At 36.5% G+C, this 19,845-nt stretch overlaps 1 protein-coding gene across 8 annotated transcripts in view; it reads left to right on the forward strand.

Annotated features, from left to right (window-relative positions):
• The window catches only part of Tanc2 (tetratricopeptide repeat, ankyrin repeat and coiled-coil containing 2), a 282,394-nt gene that overhangs the window by 167,348 nt on the left and 95,201 nt on the right, over positions 1–19,845 (forward strand). For all 8 annotated transcript variants that reach the window (XM_070027717.1, XM_070027718.1, XM_070027719.1 and 5 more), the window contains one exon: positions 18,913–19,194. In XM_070027717.1, coding sequence (XP_069883818.1) covers positions 18,913–19,194 — 282 coding nt within the window. The remainder of the gene's footprint in view (positions 1–18,912; positions 19,195–19,845) is intronic.

Genomic DNA, 19,845 nt, shown 5'->3' on the forward strand with positions numbered 1-19,845 from the left:
GTCTTTGTAAGGAACAAAGAAGTAGTTGGTTTGTATAATTAAATGCAATATGTCTTACAACAGCACATATGAAGAAAACCAGTAGGAGTTAAAATACACATAGCAAATGCTAGCATGATGACTTTAAGTAGTGGCTACTTATGGTAAATTAACAATGAACTGTTAATGATAAGAACCTAACCTGCCTGTTGCTAAATTATAATCACACTGTTCTGCTAGAAGAGATTACACATTGCTAATTAAAACTTCATTCTCCATTATATGATGGTTACAAATCTCATTGCATAATGACATTCAGAGGCTTTGTGTTTTATTAATTGTTGACTTATTAGAAATAGGATTGAGGGTGTATATAAAAGATAGTCTGATTCATTGGCAGAATTTATGTGAAATTTCCCTGCTACAGTTAACTTGGCTTTGTCAAAGCAATGAGTTTAATTTTTAATCAGCTAAAATCAATGGTTCCCACCATTTGTAAATCCCTTACTTTTCTGAAACAAATCTATTATGAAGCTGACTAAGATGCATGTCATGAAGCTAAATGTTGTTGCATTAGCCACTGAGTCACACATCCCAGAGGATGCTTAGTCATCTTCATTATTGCCTGGCTGGCTCTCACATCTACAAGGGAATATTTCTAACAGTATTTATCTCATTATTCATATTTCATTTTTAGAAGTAAGATTAAATTTCGTTCTTCATATGTGTTTAAAATGCAGAGCTGAAACTTCCTATATAAATATTAGATGGGTAGATTGTATGATTTTAATTGTGTGACATATTCCCTTCACCCACAACCAGCTTCTTCTGAAAAGTGCATGAAAAAATTGATCATGTATTACCTACACTAAATGTCTTTGAGGGTCTGCTGAAAACTATTCTATATTTTCTTTTGAGTAGTCTGATTGTGATTGTTTTAAACGATCACTATTTGTTAACGAGCTCTGCATAAACACAGGTTGGCTTTTCTATAACCAATCGTACTTTACAGTTGGAAAACACAAAACAGTAGAAAAGTTTTTCAATAACCAATCTTACTTTACAGTTTGAAAACACAAAACAGTAGGTAATACACAGGAATTTCTCCCATAAGGAAGTAGAGGTGTGGCTCAAGTGATATAGCACAAGCCTTTAGTGCAAAAGCTAAGGAAGAGTACAAGGCCCTGAGTTCAAGCCCTACTAATAGTGTGTGTGCATGTTATATGCGCGCGCGTACACACACACACATACACACACATACACAAATTTCCCATAAAACTTACAAGAGTAATAAACTTTGAGAAAGAGAAGAATCTATAAACTACATAATCTATTGACCTCTTGCATTAAACAATACACTATTTAAGGAAAGTCTGGGATACAACATCAGAGAAATTCTAAAAGATCTAACTTTATAAAAATTACCGAAAATATTTTTAAGTTCAGTATTTAGTATAATATACTTATGGAGAGCAGGACTATTTGATCAGAGACAACCATTTTAAGTTTCCATTTAGGGGTGGAACAATGAAAATAAATATGCACATACAGACAGACAGATAGATAGATAGATAGATAGATAGATAGATAGATAGATAGATAGATAGATAGATAGATAGATAGATAGATAGATAGATAGATAGATAGATAGATAGAAAACTTTAGTCCATTTGTCTGTTGATTTGATGGATACCTAGGTTGATTCTGTATCTTGGCTAGTATGAATAGCCCTATAATAAACATACCAGTGCAGATATTTAACATTAAGATCTCATTTCATTTAGATTCATATATTGTAGTGGGATTGCTGGATAATATGGCATTTCTATTTCTAGTTTTGTTTTTTGAGACACCTCCATACTATTTTCCATAATGGCTGTACTAGTGCACATTCTCAGCAATAAAGCATGAGATTTACCCTTTCTCCACATCCTTGCCAGCAATTGTTACTTTTTTATCTTCGTGATAATAGGATTTTAGCTAGTGGTAAGATGATTCTCATTTTGGTTTGGGTTTGCATTTCTCTGATGATAGTGAAGTTGAGCATTTTTTTTTCATATATGGCCATTCCCATGTTTTAATCTAAATGAGATTTAAAGATTCAACTTTCCTGTTAATCTTCTTGTTTTTTTTTTATGGTCCAGTCATGGGGCCTGAACTCTGGGCCTGGGTGCTGTCCCTCAGCTCTTCAGCTCAAGGCTAGCGCTCTACCACTCGAGCCACAGCTCCATTTCTGGCTTTTTTTTTCTGCTTATATGGTGCTAAAGAATTGAATCCAGGGCCTCATGCATGCAAGGCACTTGCTCTACCACTGAGCCACCTTCCCAGCCTCTCCTGTTAATCTTCTTATCAATAGTTTCTTCCACAGAGACTAAATATATTAAGATAACCATAAAGATAATGCTTGGCAAAATATTTTAAATTCAGTGAAATGGTCAAAACATTTTATATAAAATTTTTGTGGAGTAATTTCCTTAGATATTAACAAAATTATGTAACTAAAGAACTTCATTCATAGAGCCATCACTATTTATTGAGTTCATTTATAGTTAATCTTCAATTTCAAGTTATTGTAATAGCTCAAGTTATTGTAATATCCAAAATGAATGTACCTCACTTTGAAAGCTAACAATTTAATAATGTAAAACTCAAAACTGTATTGACATAGTTATGTAATTATTTTATCAAATGTTTTGTTATTTTTATTTTATTTTATTTTATTTTTATTTTTTTGTCAGTTATGGGGCTTGAACTCTGGGCCTGAGCACTGTGCCCCAGCTCTTCAGCTCAAGGCAAGCATTCTACCACTTGAGCTACAGTGCCACTTCTGGTTTTCTGGTGGTTTATTGGAGGTAGGAGTCTCACAGTCTTTCCTGCCCGGGCTGGCTTTGAACTTCAATCCTCAGATCTCAGCCTCCTGAGTAGCTAGGATTACAGGCATGAGCTACCAGCGCCCGGCTGTAATTTTTAAACTTTACTATTTTTATATTTTCTCTACATTTTGAGATACATGTAAAAAAGTAGCAACCTTTTGACAAATTGAATTTTCCTTGCCTCTTTGACTGTTCTCTTTACTCTGTTCCTAAAATTTTTACTTAGAAGTGACTCTACATTTTTTCCAATAAATGTTTTTCTCTAAGACCAGCATCAAAAAACTGACATTTAATATGTAAATTACTTAAAGGTCCAAAGTATTTTTTTTTTCCCAGAGCAAAATGTCCCTTATTACCTACATTAGAAAAATAAATGTACTTCTTAAAACACTAAAAAATTGAATAATTGGACACTTTTAAACAGGCATAAAAATGTTAGCTTACCTTTTTTGGAGTTCTTTGTAGGCATAGTAATTAGAGCTTGAATTACATTTTTGTTTGATCCTCATAACTCTTCATTATAAATAGTAGTAATAGGGAAACTGAAACTTAAGAGATGTTAAATAACTTTCTTAAGGTTATGTATCAAATAATTAACAGTGCTAGGATTCAGTTCATATCTGACAGATTCCAGAGACTGTACTCTCAACCATTGCATTCCTTATGGCATACATAATATAGAAAAAGTAATAGATGTTATAGCAATACCAATACATTAGCTAATTACACATATCCAAATATTTGGAATTTAGGAGATGAGAAATTGTTACTCTTTTTTAAAGCACAGTGGATCCTGAAAGGATCTGATCAGAGGGGCATAACCATGATTCATTAGTGTAAGCCAATTCTAACCCTCTGCTCATTTTGTTAGTGGCACTTAGATTTTCCTCTTATTTGTGCTTTATGCCTTAGAGTCATAATCTGGATATAAACCTCTATTATATATGTGATCTACAAATACTTTCTCCTATATATTACATTTATTATAAAATAAGTTTTGTGTTAGACAATTTTACCCAATTGTATGGTAGGTTGATTATGTTAACTCCTTTTTTTTTTTTTTTTGGTCAGTCCTGGGACTTGAGTGCAGTGCCTGGATGCTGTCCCTAAACTTTTTTGCTCAAGGCTAGATTTCTACCACTTTGAGCCACAGAGCCATTACTGGTTTTCTTCTGGTGGTTCCTTGGAGATGAGTCTCATGGACTTTTCCTGCCTGGGTTAGCTTTAAACCACAATCCCCAGATCTCAGCCTCCTAAGTAGCTAGGATTACAGGCATGAACCACCAGTGCCCATCTTTAACTCCTTTTTTATCTTTTTAAAATTTTTATTTGTCAAAAAATGGGTTTCATTTTCATATATGCATATTACATATTTGCAAAAACAACAAATTTAAGACATTAGCTACGAAATAGATGTGGATCCAGTCATCTCAGTAACCTTTCTAAAATAAAGAAAAAATAATCTAAAATAAAAATCTCACTGTTCCCTCTGGATACTGACTCAAACGTACATTTTCTCTCTTCCCCATCTTCTCATACAAAACACTATTCATTGATTGTCAGTACTACCTTGGCCAAACTCCAGTCCTTATCCATAATATGCACAGAGCTTGAAAATAATGGAATTTTTTCTTTCTCTATCTTATTTAATGGCTTCTTGTTTATAACATTAGCCTGTAAGCAGAATTGTGTCCCTGAAAGATGACAAATGATTCGTTTCCTTTTGTTGTCAGTTTGGAGCTATAATTTTCAAAGATCAGAGTGTTATTCTGTACATTCTGTAGCTGTTTGTCCTCTAGCTTTCCTATCCTACCAGAACCAAGTCTGTAACATATTTCCTGAAGATGAGAATGGAGAATCCATATTCACTTTTTTTATTTATGAATTCATTTATTAAATGTTATTAAGTATAAATACCTTACGACAAGAATTATAAGTAAGTTTCTAGGTTGAGTGATTGAGATAGGGTGAGTTAATAAAGTATGAGGACATAAATTTAGGGATTTACCTGATTGTGTCATACGCACACACACACACACACACACACACACATACACACACACACACACACACACACACACACAAATATGGTAGCTAAATACAGAAGGGCTGTGAGAAGCAATGGGCTATTTTTTAAAAGCCTAATTAAATAAAAGATATTGACCAGGGGCTGGGAAGGTGGCTCAGTGGTAGAGTGCTTGCCTTGCATGCATGAGGCCCTGGGTTCGATTCCTCAGTACCACATACACAGAAAAAGCTGGAAGTGGGTGCTATGGCTCAAGTGGTAAAGTGCTAGCCTTGAGCTGAAGAGCTCAGAACAGTGCCCAGGCCCAGAGTTCAAGCTCCATGACCAGCAAAAAAAAAAAAAAAAAAGATATTGACCAACCTCAATACCTATATTCCTAGCTACTTAGGATCCAGGTATAGGGAAAACCATAGTTCAAAGCCAGTCCTACAAAGAAATTGTGAAGTCCTAGCTCAAGCAATAAGCTGAGCATGGTAGCTTATGCTTATTATCATCCCAGTTATATGAAAGGCCATGTGTAGGAAGATCACACTCTGAGCCCTGCACTGGGCAAATACAAGAACCTACCTAAAAAACGAAAAACAAAAAACAAAACAACAACAACAAGACAAACCTAAGGTGAACCTAAATAGGTTTACCTTAAGTAGTATACCTGGCTAGAAAGCTTAAAGCTATGAGTTACTGGCTCAAAAAAAAGTAAAAGATGTTGAAAACCTAAATTATATATCTTATAATTCACTGAGTATTTACTAATTTTGATGTGAAATTTAACCATAAATTTCTAGATTTAATCTTACTTTACAAATAACATTAAGCCTTAGAATGATAGAGAAACTCCTCTAAGGTTACAGCCCCGTATAAATAACAGTAGAATGGAAAAATTTTTAAAGGATGTTATCTGAGACATAGTCTTCAAAAATAATTGATATACTGGGTATGTGATGCACAGCCCTGCCACGGCACTCAGGAGGCTGAAACAGCATGCGTTTGAGGCCAAACTAGGCTACCAAACAATGTCTGAGTCTCACACACACACACTCAAAAAAGGTAATTGATAGTGGAGTAAGAAATTAATTGTAATAAATAAGGAAGATGAAATCCTAGGTAAATCCTTGGATTAAGTCTTCTTTCTTGAAAGATCAGACAGAGGATGATACTTTACTGTGTAAAGCAAATGAAAAGGAATACCAGGTTAAAGTGAGTGAAATAACATTGGTTAAGTATATTAAGTTTGCAGCTTTTGTTGACTATCCAGGTATATGGCTCTTGTGAATTATTTTTGCTTTTTGGTTTTGGGGGTTTGTTGTTTTTGGTGGTGGTGGTGGTGGTAGTCTTTTGTAATCCTGGGACTTGAAGTCTGGCCCTGGGTTCTGTCCCTGAGATTCTTTTGCTCAAGTCTAGCACTCTACCACTTGAGCCACAGCACTACTTCTGGCTTTTCTGAGTAGGTTATGGAGATAAGAGTCTCATGGAGTTTCCTACTCAGAGTTTCCTGCTCAGGCTGGCTTCAAATCACAATCCTCAGATCTCAGCCTCTTGAGTAGTAGCTAAGATTAAAGGCATGAGACAACAACACCTGATGAATTTTGTGAATTGTTATAGATGCTGTACAGAGTGTAGAAATGAGATCTGGAATAGAAATATGCTTGGAAACCATCATCTGTTAGATAGTTGTAAAAGCTATTAGTCTAATCATTTTTTGAAATTGAGATTCAGTGAAAATTTGCCAGACATTTTTTATGTTGTTTTGTAAGACCTAGTTCAACTTGTTTTACCTTCTTCCAGAAGTCTTTTCTTAGGATAGTAATAGCTGCCTCCATTACTCCTGTTCCTGAGCATCAAAAATAAGCAACCGAAGAATGGGCCCTTTTAGAAAAACTCAGTAGACAAGAGGCCTTTTCCTTGATTAAATACTTCTTAAGAGCAAATAAACCAGGCATGGTGGTACATCACTATAATCCCAGCCAGTCAGGAGGCTAAGGCAGGATGATTGCAAGTTTGTTTTTTCTGTTTGTTTGTTTGTTTTATTGTAAAGATACTGTATAGAAGGGTTACAGTTACATGAGTAAGGTAATGAGTACATTTCATCTTGTGCATTGTTATTCCCTCCTTCATTTTCCCCCAGTCATCCCTTCCTTCCCCACCTTGCCAACTCCTCCCTCCCCCCGCCCAAAGTTGTAGAGTTCATTTTTAACATAGTGTCTTGTAGATCTCATTGCTAAAATTGTATCCTTGTTTCAGCATTTTGTTATTTCCTTCCTCTCCCCAAATTAGAAAAAGGTATATACAAGATGCAAGGTACCGGAATCAAATACAGTGAAAACAGGGGTTATACCAATAGAGAATTGCAAGTTTGAGTCAGCCTGGGCTATGTAGTTGAGACCCTACCACCAGAGAGGGGATGGGGAATAGGAATGAGCTGTAAAAACTACAACAACAACAACAACAAAAACCCTTTTTTCACATATCAGGTTTTGTCTGAAGCACATGCATTTTTCCTGTTTTGTGTAGACAATAACATGGGACATGAACCCTAAGAATGAGCCTGAAATTATCTTTGCTCTGAGGACTAGAGATGCTTTCAGGCTAAACTTTGTAGTCAGTGTGAAAGAATGCCAGCAAATACAACTGTGCTTTTATTTGCACTAGACCTTGGCTGTGTTACACCCTTTCTTCTGCCAGTCCTGTGACTGATTTCCTTTTAAAAAAATGATTCATGGTTATTTTCTATGAATAAATATGCATTAGTCAAAATTCATTTAGAGCTTTCTTATTCCATCTTCTCCTTCCCCTCTGCCCTCTTGTAGATGTTTATATTCACATATCAGCAGGTAGGTCTTTTAACTAAGTGCATTTTGTTTTTTGGGTTTTAGTAAGAACTTTACTCTTTGTCTTTTAAAAAGGTAAACCCGAGTGGATAATTATAATTTGTGATGAGCTCACAGAGAATAAATTTCCTAGAAAATTCATTTGTTGCTGTAAACATAACTACGTAGAAAAGATGACTACTCTGAAGTTAGAGTAGTTCCTATATCCCTTGAAGAAACTGATTTTAAAAGCTTGTCTTATTTGCATGCCCTGTTGGAATGCCCTCATCACCTACTCCCAATATTTTGTTAGGGAATTTCCAGATACATAAAAAGAGTTGAGATAATCTTATAATAAACATATCCCAATCACCTTAAGCTTACCATTAACATTTTACTGTCATTTATATGTCTAAATATTCCTTTGTATACACATCATTTTAGTAAATGGTAGATTATTGGTTTGAGAAGGGTTGGGTTACATGGTCTTCCTCCTCTTTTGTGGCCTTAGGACTGCTGTCTTCTTGATGGCAGGGGTACGAAAGCTACATACCTGATGGTACCAATTAGGTCATCTTTTTTTCCTTAGGTCCACTGTAGTTGTATTAATAATTTCTCAGTGGCTTATTTTGGCGCCTCTGCCCTAGAAAATCTCTTGAAAACTAGCTAATATCCAAAATAAAGAAACATTTGTTTAGGAATACAAACCCTACATAGAATTTTCATTACTTCCATGCCTCACAATACAGACAAACAGTCCTAAATTTATAACTTGGTGCATAAACATATGACTTCCTTTATCATATTAATCTAACAAAAGTCATAGGTTCTGAGGTGTACAGGAACTGTTTCTGGTATGCACAGTTGTTTCGCCAGATGGTACTAGTCTAATTTTGTCTGTGTTCTTCTCCTGATACTTTTGTGACTAGATTACATTTTTAGAAAAAAAATTAAAATAACTTTTAAATGTCAGAGTTTTCTCAGGAGGCTAAAATATGATGAAGAATTATGTCAGTATGAGATTATGCTATCTTCCTTCCCATTGGAGTTTTCAGAGTAGGTCTTGCTTTGAACTTGAACTTTAAACCTCCTATTTTACTTCCCTCATGCTGGGATTAGTCATGAACTTCACATCAGGCACAATTATTTATCTGAATAAGAATTTTTCTCACCAGGTGCTAGTGGCTCACACCTATAATCCTAGCTACTCAGCAGTCTGATATCTGAGGACTACAGTTTAAACCCAGATGGTGCAGACAAATCCAAGAAACTCTTACCTCCAATTAACCAGCAAAGTGCCAGAAGTGGAGGAATGATTGAAGTGGTAGAGTACAAGACTTGAGCAGAAAAGAAATCACCTTGGCTTTGAGTTCAGGCCCTAGTACTGGCACAATTTTTTTTTCTCTCTTAAGACTAAAGCCTTTAAGTTCAATACCTATAATAAATTGGTATCAGTTATTCATGAAAGCCTCCTTTGAAACAAAATGTAATCTTAGCCTGAAGAGCTAAAAAAATATTCGCCAACATTGCAAAAACAACAACCAGTATGGTGCTAGCATAGGAACACACAGACACACAGACACAGACACACAGACACAGACACACAGACACAGACACACAGACACAGACACACACACACACACACACACACACAGACACACACACACACACACACACACACACACACACACACACACACACACACACACACACACACACACACACACACACACACACACACACACACAGTGTACTAGGACACAGAGTCCAGACAAAAACCCATACACTGGGCAGCCTGGGCAGGAAAGACCTTGAGACTCTCATCTCCAATAAACTACCAGAAAACCGGAAGTGGTGCTGTGGCTCAAGTGGTAGAGTGCTAGCCTTGAGCTGAACAGCTGAGGGACAGTGTCCAGGACCAGAGTTCAAGTCCCACGACCGGACCCCCCCAAAAAAGTGGTAAAGCACTTGAACATGAAAGCACAAAGCAGTGCCCAGGTCCTGAGTTCAAGCCATAGGACTGGCAAACAAAAAACTTCTTATAATTCAATAACAACAAGATAAATTTTTAAATGAAGAAAAAAAAACTTGAATAGGCATTTCTCAAAAGAAGCTATACAAATGATCAACTAGCACATGAAAAGATATTCAATACACTGAGATACCATTTCACATCTGGCAAGGATGTTGAAAAATAGAAATTTGTGTATTTTGCATGGTAAAAATGTAAACTAGTGTAGCCACTGTAAACTAACACAGCCACAGGATAGAATTGTTATGTGATCCAATAGTTCGATTCCTAAAGTGGAAGAACTGAAGGATAGTACTGCTTATAGCAGAATATTTACAGAATCCAAAAAGTAGAAACAACCTAAATATCCATCAGTGAATGATTGGATGTACATTGTAGTATATATCAGTAATATATGTTATTTAGCCTTTTTTTTAAAAAGTGCTAATATAAACTACAGCACAGGTGAACCTCAAATTAAGCCAGGTGAGAGAAGCCAGACACAAAATGTCATGCAGAGTATGTAAGATATCCAAATAGATTAATTTATAAAAATAAAAACTAGATTGTTGGTTGAAGATTCAAAGTAAAGAATAGGGAATGTTCATTTTGAAGTGATGGATTTTCTTGTGGAGTAACTAAAATGTTTTGGAGTTAAATAGATGTGATAGTTACAAAACACTGTGATTATACTAGATACTGTTGAGTTGCACACTTTTAAAATGATTAATTTTGTGTTGTATCAATTGTACCTGAGTAGGAAAAAAGCAATATAAATAATTTTGTGAATAATATTTGTCATAACCTACTAGGCCAAGTGTTATAGAAGGTACAAATGCTATCATTTCCCTTTCATTTCATCCCTAGTTTGTGCTTAAAATTCTGCTAGACATTGCTCTTGAAATCAAGAGTTTGCAATCTGATTGGAAAAATAAGATTTAAAGTGTTGATAAGGACTAGAGCCACAGCTCAGTAGAGAAGCACTTGCCTCGCATGCATACAGTTCCCAGCACCACCACCACTGTCAAATAAATAAATAAATAAATAAATAGGCTACCTAGCTAGTTAGCAAGCTTAGCTTGTATGCCAGGGACTCACAGCTGTAATCCTAGCTATTCAGTAGTCTGAGATTCAGAGGAGTACAGTTTGAGGTCAGCCCTTGAACTCCATCTCCAAAAGAAACAAAAAGAATGGCTGAAGGCATGGCTCAAGTAGTTTAAGCTCCAACCATGAGTAAGCAAGCCAATCTAACACAAGGCCTTGAGTTCAAACTCTAGTATCACTCCCCCACAAAAAGCTCAGTAAAGTGAACAGTTTATAAACTAGCATTTAACCAGCATGTAATTAATCATTAAACTACATGATATACTTTGGGAAGAGGAAAATAAATAAGGACTAAATTAAGGACGATATCAAGAAGATGATCCTATCTGAACAGGATTTGAATAGAAGAAAATGGTCATTTTGAATAAGGGATACATCTTGAATTAAGGCACAGGAATGGAATAGATCACATTTTATCAAGACACAATAAGGAGATTGCTGTGTCTCCCTCATATGATAGTCCAAGGTGAGCTGTGAGAAGTAGAGATAGAGCTGAGTTATATTACAAAAAGCCTTGAGAATTTAAGGAAGATCCTAGATTCAATATGGTGGAAAATTGGGCCACAATCATAGTAATAAGAGATTGAGCTTGTAGAATATGTATCATGGCATGATCAAGGCAGGAACCAAAGTCATGGAAGCCACATAGGAAACCAGAGGAGTAAAAGAAAAAGCTTGAAGAATAATTTGAAGAACAGAGGTGACTGATGTAAGAGATTTTTCAAAGAAAAAAAATCCAACAAAACTTGGAGACTGGCTGGGATTGCTAGAACAAGGCTGACTTAAATAACAGGAACTTGCACTTTAATTATATTCTTAAAATATGTGGGCTTTGACACAATGACAAAACACTTCACTTTTCTCTCCCCTAGTATATAAAGTTTCTTTTAATAAAATTTTCTTGATACCCTTCTTCAGTACTCATTCACTCAAAAAGTATTCATCAAAGTTTTACTATGTACCCCAGATTGTAGGCTCCTGCCTTCTTGTTGCATTCTAATTTAAGAAGAAAAGTATAAACAAGAAAAAATAATATATTGGATTTCAATTTATGTTGAGAAAATAAGAAAATAAAATGATTTTTAAAAAGGAAGGAATGTTTTTGGTAAATTCTCTGATAGAAAAAAGCCGATTGTCTCTGAGGAAAACAAGCTCTCATTTTAAAAAAATGATGAAAGTGTAGAACAAACTTTTAAGTTTACCAATGTTAATCTATTTCATAAAGAAACATTTAAGTTAAACCAAAAGAATGAAAAGGAGCCTGCATATGAACAGTCAACAAAAAAGCATCACTAGTAGTCTTTTCCACCTGGAAAAGAAAGTGCTCAAGAAACAAAGACCATTATAGATTGGGTTAGGGGGAAGGGGGAAGTAATGTGAGATGCCTAAAGTGGTAACCAGATTCAAAGCATTCAGAGTTCTGAGGACTTGGGAGGGACTTTTGATTTTATTCTAAATGTGTATAGAGCCACTGGAGAATTTTGTGTAGGAAGGACAAACCGATACAAGTCAGTATTGTCATTCCAGTCCAGTGATAATTTGTGAGAAAGGTCCCTTTTACTCTGTTTTGTTAGTGCATATCTTGTGAGCTCTTAAATTGACCCACTGCCCTTTCCTACGTGAGTAAATACATCAACTCATAATAATTTGTGTCTTTCATGTAATACAAGAATAGAATCAGCTGGGCTGGGAATATGGTTTATCAGTAGAGTTCTTGCCTAGCATGCATGAAGCTCTGTGTTCAATTCCTCAGTACCACATAAACAGAAAAAGCCAGAAGTGGCTCTGTGGGTCAAGTGGTAGAGTGCTAGTCTAAAGCAAAAGAAGCTTAGGGACAGTTCTTAGGCCCTAAGTTCAAGCCCCAGGACTGGCAATAAAATTTTTAAAAAGAGTATTACCAGCTAGCCTACCTACCTAGTCCCTATATCCTCCATATTCCTCTTCTCTATGGTCTGTATAACATAAAGTCAACAAGTAGAGGACTTACTGGTTTTTTATTTTCTGTAGCATTCAAACTGAAAGTTGAGGCCATGAAAGAATGTAAAACTATCACATAATCACAGAACAATATTGGTATGGTTCTTTTATTTTTCTGTAGAGATTAACTCTGTAGAGAGTAATTTACCACAGATAAAATTTAAATTTCTGTACACCCTGATGTATCCACAGTTTTGTCTTTCCTCCTATATGCTAAGGGTTTGTCTCTAATTTTTATTTAGAGGTAAAGACCTATATATATAAAAACAGAAGGTAAGTTGGAAAACTAATTTGCATCTAATAGTAAGTCTGCTCTTGATATATAGAGATGTTGGTTCTCCTTAGTTCCATATTACCTTAGACTTGAAATGGGAAAAATCTTTGATTTTTTTCCCATGTCCTACTAATCCTTTGATAGGTTCTATATATCCTTCCACTCTTTCAAATGTTCATTGGCATCTTTCTGTTTCATGGCTTCCATTATATTTTCCAAGACTTCTGCAATGAATAGTCTTCAAAGTATCTTCATCTTCCTTTTCCACTGAACCTGCACTTGTGTTAGATCTACTTTCATGCAGTTATAAGCATATTTTATCAAAATATGTGATTAATATAGTTAAAAGTATTTATATATAAGTCATAAATAAGGTCAGAGTAAATGTCTAGGTTTTTTTCCCCAAAGACAAAGTCCAGCTATAAGGAAGCAGTCTGTATAGTATGTGAGTTAGAGAATTGGTATGTATACGTCTGTGTGTGTGGGTGTGTGTGCGCACGCGCGCGCATGTAAAACTGTCTTACTGTCTATCTTCAAGGACTTCCAAATCTCAGTAGTATATATCCTTATACTACCATCTCTTAATTTTTCATCACCACTTTATCATACTCATCAAGGTCCAGCATGGAGACTGCACTCAGTTCAGTGGGTACACAACAGGCCTTGTGGATACTAACATTGACAAGTTGACCATGGTCTGCACAGTCTAACATAGTAGGTACAGCTGACGTGGTCTGCCAGTGTAAAGGGGTAGTGTGTGGCAGTAGAATAGCCTGATGGGCCACAATCCAGTGAATCTTACCCATTTCACTGGAGTTAGATCCACTTTAAATGGGTATCATTGCCTACTAAAGGAGCTATAAACCAGCTATGCAGCCTAATATTCAGAGTGTCTTGACAGAACTGACTTTGTTATTAATCATTCTGTAGTACATTAGAGTTGAATATCCCTTATCAAAAATGTTAAGGATCAAAAGTGCTTCAAATTTTTGATCATTTTGAATTTCAGATTTGTTGGTTAGGGATATTTATCCTGAAACTAAAATAATTAAAATTTTAAAGTTAAATATGTGGTTTTTTTCATTTGTAAGAAGTCTATATACACTTTTTAATTTTAATTTTTGTCAGTCATGGAACTTGAACTCAGGGCCTGGGCACTGTCCCTGAGCTCTTTTGCTGTAGGCTGTTTCTCTACCACTTTGAGCCACAGCTCCACTTTTGATTTTCTAGTGGTTACTTATAGGTAAGTCTCATGGACTTTCCTACCTGAGCTGGCTTTGTTCCATAGTCCTTAGATTTCAGCCTCCTGATTAGCTAGGATTACATCAGCACCCAGCTATATAAATTATTGTAGTAAACAAATACTGACCATACATATATACTTGTTTGTTTCAGTTAACTGGTTAATTCATTGTTGAACTTGGTAGTAGTTATTTTATGACAGAAGAATTAATGATTTTCATTATTTGTTTCTTTTGTCTATGGGTAAAATATTCATATTAAAAACTACATTTAAGCTGGGAATGTGGCTTAGTGGTAGAGTGCTTGCCTAGCATGCATGAAGCCCTGGGTTCGATTCCTCAATACCACATAAACAGAAAAAAGCCTGAAGTGGCACTGTGGCTCAAGTGGTAGAGTGCTATCCTAGAGCACAGAGACTCAGGGACAGTGCTCAGGCCCTGAGTTCAAGCCCCAGGATTGGCTAAATAAATAATAAAAACTACATTTATAGAAATACTGGGATTTGAACTCAAGGCCTAGTGGTAAGCACTCTAGCCCTTAAGCCACAACCCTAAATCTGATTAGCTTTAGAATTTTATTTTTATTTATTTATTTATTTATTTTGCTTTGGAAGTTTTGTTGGTCCTAGGGTTTGAACTCAGGGTCTGTCTCTGAGCTTTTTTGTTCAAGGCTAGCACTCTACCACTTAAGCTACAGCTCTACCTCCGATGTTTTGGTGGTTAACTGGACATAAGAATCTCACAGACATTCCTGCTCAGGCTGGCTTCAAACCATGATCCTTATATCTCAGCCTTCTGAGTAGCTAGTATTACAGGTGTGAGCCCACTAGTGCCTAGTTGCTTTAGTTATTTTTAAGGTAGGGACTTATGCTTTTGCCCGAGGCCAGCTTCAAACTATGATTCCCTTTACCTCAGCCCCTCACATAGTTGGGATTACAAGGTTGTCCAGCCTGTGCTTTGTTTGTTCTGGTCTTACTAAGTTTTTTTTTTCCTTTTTTTAAAATTTATCTTTAAGTAGTTATATAAAGGAGTTTCAAAGCTATCTTTTTTCCTGGCTGCCCTCAGATAGGCAGAACCAAAACATTTATTTTTTTTCTCTAGTAGCTAGAATTAAAGATATGAAATATTACACATGGACCTGAAAAATTATTTTTAGAAAATTATTAAAGCTATCATTGATCATGTCATCTCATCATGAACTTGATTGTTGCCCATTTCCTTCCAAAGCACATGTTTTGTTGTAATCATAATACATATGTACATATATAGTATGGTTTTCTACTCTACTATTTTACTAATTTTATATCACCTATTTCTATGATTTTGTAAAAATAGTTATATTTCGGGCTGGGAAGGTGGCTCAGTGGTAGAGCACTTGCCTTGCATGCCTGAGGCCCTGGGTTCGATTCCCAGCACCACATAAGCAAAAAGAAAAAAGCCGGAAGTGGCACTGTGGCTCAAGTGGTAGAGCACTAGCCTTGAGCTGAAGAGCTGAGGGACAGTGTCCAGGCCCAGAGTTCAGGCCCCATGACCGGACCCAAAAAAAAAAGTTATATTTCAGTGCATAGTCTTTTGTACATATACTTACTATAGGGTACTAAATCATTCTTGTTAACAGGATATATGTTCAAAGAATATGTGTGTGTGTGTGTGTGTGTGTGTATGTGAAATCATTTCCTTAGAATGAATTCCCAGAAATAGGAGTTTAAGGTCAAAGTGTTATTTGTTAAATTATTACTATCCCACAACTTACTTCTCCAAAAGTTGGATAATTATGTTCCCAGTAACAACTGAAAAAAAAATTTTCCAAAAGATGATTTGAATGTTACAGAGGGGAAAAAAAAAAAAAAGGTAAGTGCCAGTGGCTCCTGCCTATAATCCCAGCTACTCAGGAGGCTAAGATCTGAGGATCGCGGTTCAAAGTCAGCCTGGGCAGGAAAGTCCATGAGACTCTTTTCTCTAATAAAGTACTCAGAAAAAGCCAAAAGTGGAACTCTGGCTCAAGTGGTATAGCACTAGCCTCGAGTGAAAAAGTTCAGGGACAATACGGGGCCCTGAGTTCAACCCCCACAACCAACAAAAAACACTTTTTTAATGGTGTATTTAATTTTCTTCAGATTGTATTTCTTTGGTTATTTCTAAGATAAATATTTGTAAATATTTGCTTTCTATATTTTATGAAATATCTGGGTTTTTAATGCAATGCTAAGAATTATTATTTTGGGGGCTGGGAAGGTGGCCCAGTGGTAGAGTGCTTGCCTTGCATGCAAGAGGCCCTGGGTTCGATTCCTCAGCACCACATAAGCAGAAAAAATAAGCTGGAAGTGGCGCTGGGGCTCAAGTGGTAGAGCACTAGCCTTGAGCTGAAGAGCTGAGGGACAGCACCCAGGCCTAGAGTTCAGGCCCCATGACTGGACCCCAAAAAAAAAGAATTATTATTTTCAAGTTATTTGATGTATTTCTGAGGAAAATGAAATACAATAGTACTTGTTTTGGATTATTAAAGCATATGATGTTATCTGGGTGATGATGCCCCAAGCCAGTAATCCTAGCTACTCAGAGTCTGAGATCTGAGGATCATGGCTCAAAGCCAGCCCAGGCAGAAAGTCTGTGAGACTCTTATCTCTAATAAATTACTAGAAAACCAGAAGTGGCACTGTGGCTCCAAGTAAGTAGAGCACCAACCTTAAGCAAAAGGAGCTCGGGGCCAGCACCCAGGACCCAAGTTCAAGCCTTACAACCAACTAAATAATAATTTAATTAAAAATAAATATAAAGGATATTAGAGCCTAATATTTCCATTAAATCTCTATACTTATTATTTTTGTTGGTTTTTGTTTTTTTGCTGTGCTAAGCTCTGAACCCAAAACTTGCATATGCAACACAAAGGTTCTCTACACAAATCCCCCCACTTAAGGATTTTCAGACTCAGTTCTCTAAACAGATATAAATCAAAAAATTGTAAGAGATCATGTAGTGGTGTCTCCAAAGTGCTGCACCACACACACACACACACACACACACACACACACACACACACACACACACACACACACACACACACACACACACACACACACACACACACACACACACACACACACACACACACACACACACACACACACACACACACACACACACTTTAGTGAGAAGTTGAAGGCATTTTAAAATTAATATAGGAACTGTCTGTTTCTGTTGTCAGAATTTAGTCTTACACTTTTAATTATTGGTACTGCTTTTTCAAATGTGAAGTTATCATTCTAATGACTTCAAGGCACTTATAAATAGGAGTATATATGTGTGTATCTATGTTTTCTCAAGTAGGCTACCTCTTTGTAATCCCATTTTATGATATAAATAATGGTTTAAGTATGTTCAAGAATAATGCAAGTAGTATAAGTAGATCTCATTTCCCCTTTTTAAAATTTTCATTCTTTTGTTCCACCTTTTTCCCACTCCTGGCCTTTCTTTTTCCAAAATATAAAATAGGGTGAGGGTATGATTCCTTTTCTCTAACTCTTAAGCATTTATTGAGTACCTATGTCATGTGTCAAGGAATTATGCTGTTTGGTAATACAGAAATGAGATGGCTTGTTCCAGAAAGAAAAAATCATCTATCTTAGAACAGTTACTAGATACGCAACTCAAATAAAGATAGTCAGGCAAGATTTCCTTTTACCATCAATATAATTAGAAGTTTGATCTTTGAAATTAGCTCACATCTGTTACGCAGTTGAAATTATAGCTCCTGATTGGCCTCTAGCACATCCCATAATTATAGAAGCACAGAAGAAGGGGAAAATCTCTTGAGAAAAGTCACAGGAATCTATCCCCAAGATGTAGCTATAAACCCCATAAAAAGCACCCTATTTTAAAATCGGCATGAATGCTATCAGTCCAGATACTATGACATTAGCAAAAGCTTGGCTTATATTTCTTTAACTACTTAATATATTTAAGACTTCCTAACCTGGGGCTGAGAAGGTGGCTCAGTGGTAGAGTGCTTGCCTCGCATGCATGAGGCCCTGAGTTCAATTCCTCAGCACCACATAAGCAGAAAAAGCTGGAAGTGGTGCTATGGCTCATGTGGTAGAGTACTCAGCCTTGAGCTGAAGAGCTCAGGGACAGCACCCAGGCCCAGAGTTCAGGCCCCACGACCAAAAAAAAAAAAAAATAAAGACTTCCTAACCTATCAGAGCTTTTAGGGACTGGCTTTCCCAAATAATATAATTATTGGATTAAAAACCATAACAACATGATAAACTTAAAGGAAAAAGAATTACTGTTTTTATTGATGTTTTTATGTTTGTTTACTGTACATTGCTTCCAACAGCAAGGTACAGGTACAACTATATTGGTTGTTCAATACTGAAATCTGTCCTTACTGTTTGGTAAAGAGATCTGTCTTAAACCCCATAGTAGCCTAGCCTCATGCTCAAAAACTCTACTCTTGTATCTTGCCATAATCCACCATTAAAAGATATAGAAAGAGGGTTATAGACCCCTCACTCTGGAACCCTCATAGTCTTCTAAACTGTTTTCTCTTACTCTCTCTCCCCTACCTTCCACTTGTTGAAAGTTTCATCTAACTTCCTGTGTCTTATTTTTTCCTTTCAGTTCGCTTTGCACCTTATAGGCCTCCAGATATTTCCCTGAAGCCTCTGCTCTTTGAAGTGCCCAGCATCACTACAGAGTCTGTGTTTGTCGGCCGGGATTGGGTTTTCCACGAAATAGATGCTCAGCTTCAAAGTTCAAATGACAGTGTAAACCAGGGAGTGGTGATTGTGGGAAACATTGGGTTTGGCAAAACTGCCATCATTTCCAGACTGGTGGCACTCAGCTGCCATGGTACACGGATGAGACAGATTGCCTCAGACAGCCCACATGCCTCTCCCAAACGTAAGTATTCCTTTTAAAGAACTTCCTGCTTCTTTGGCAGGAAAGAATGTAATCTGAGTATTTCTAATCCATATATCAAAGTTACCTTAAGTGAAACTGAAGAAAGTCTTCCACCTGGAACAGATTTGTGGTTCCTAAGAGTTGTATGACTAGTCTGCTCTTTGGATAGTGACTTCAGCAATTACCTGTAGAGCCATTTATATCTATCCTTGCCAAATTTTGTTCAGCCTATGCCATTTCTTCCCATTACATACTAATACAATCTGTTTGCAGCCTTCATTTCTTTGCTGTTGATGTCAGTGTTGTAGTTTGTATGTGAACTTTATTGTGTCCCTGAAGTATTCTCCTGCTACTTTGTGAAAAGGTACAAGAGTTCTCATGTATGTTGAGGCTTCTTTGATCACGTAATGATCATCACCAGGATCTTGATTATTTCTTTTCAAAATACTCATACATGGGGCTGGGAAGGTGGCTCAGAGGTAGAGTGCTTGCCTTGCATGCCTGAGGCCCTGGGTTTGATTCCTCAGCACCACATAAGCAAAAAGAAAAAAGCCAGAAGTGGTGCTGTGGCTCAAGTGGTAGAGCACTAGCCTTGAGCTGAAGAGCTGAGGGACAGCACCCAGGCCCAGAGTTCAGGCCCCACAACCGGAC

Source organism: Dipodomys merriami, unplaced genomic scaffold, assembly GCF_024711535.1.
Source record: "Dipodomys merriami isolate MVZ:Mamm:240054 unplaced genomic scaffold, mDipMer1.0.p SCAF_19, whole genome shotgun sequence".
Classification (NCBI taxonomy): domain Eukaryota; kingdom Metazoa; phylum Chordata; class Mammalia; order Rodentia; family Heteromyidae; genus Dipodomys; species Dipodomys merriami.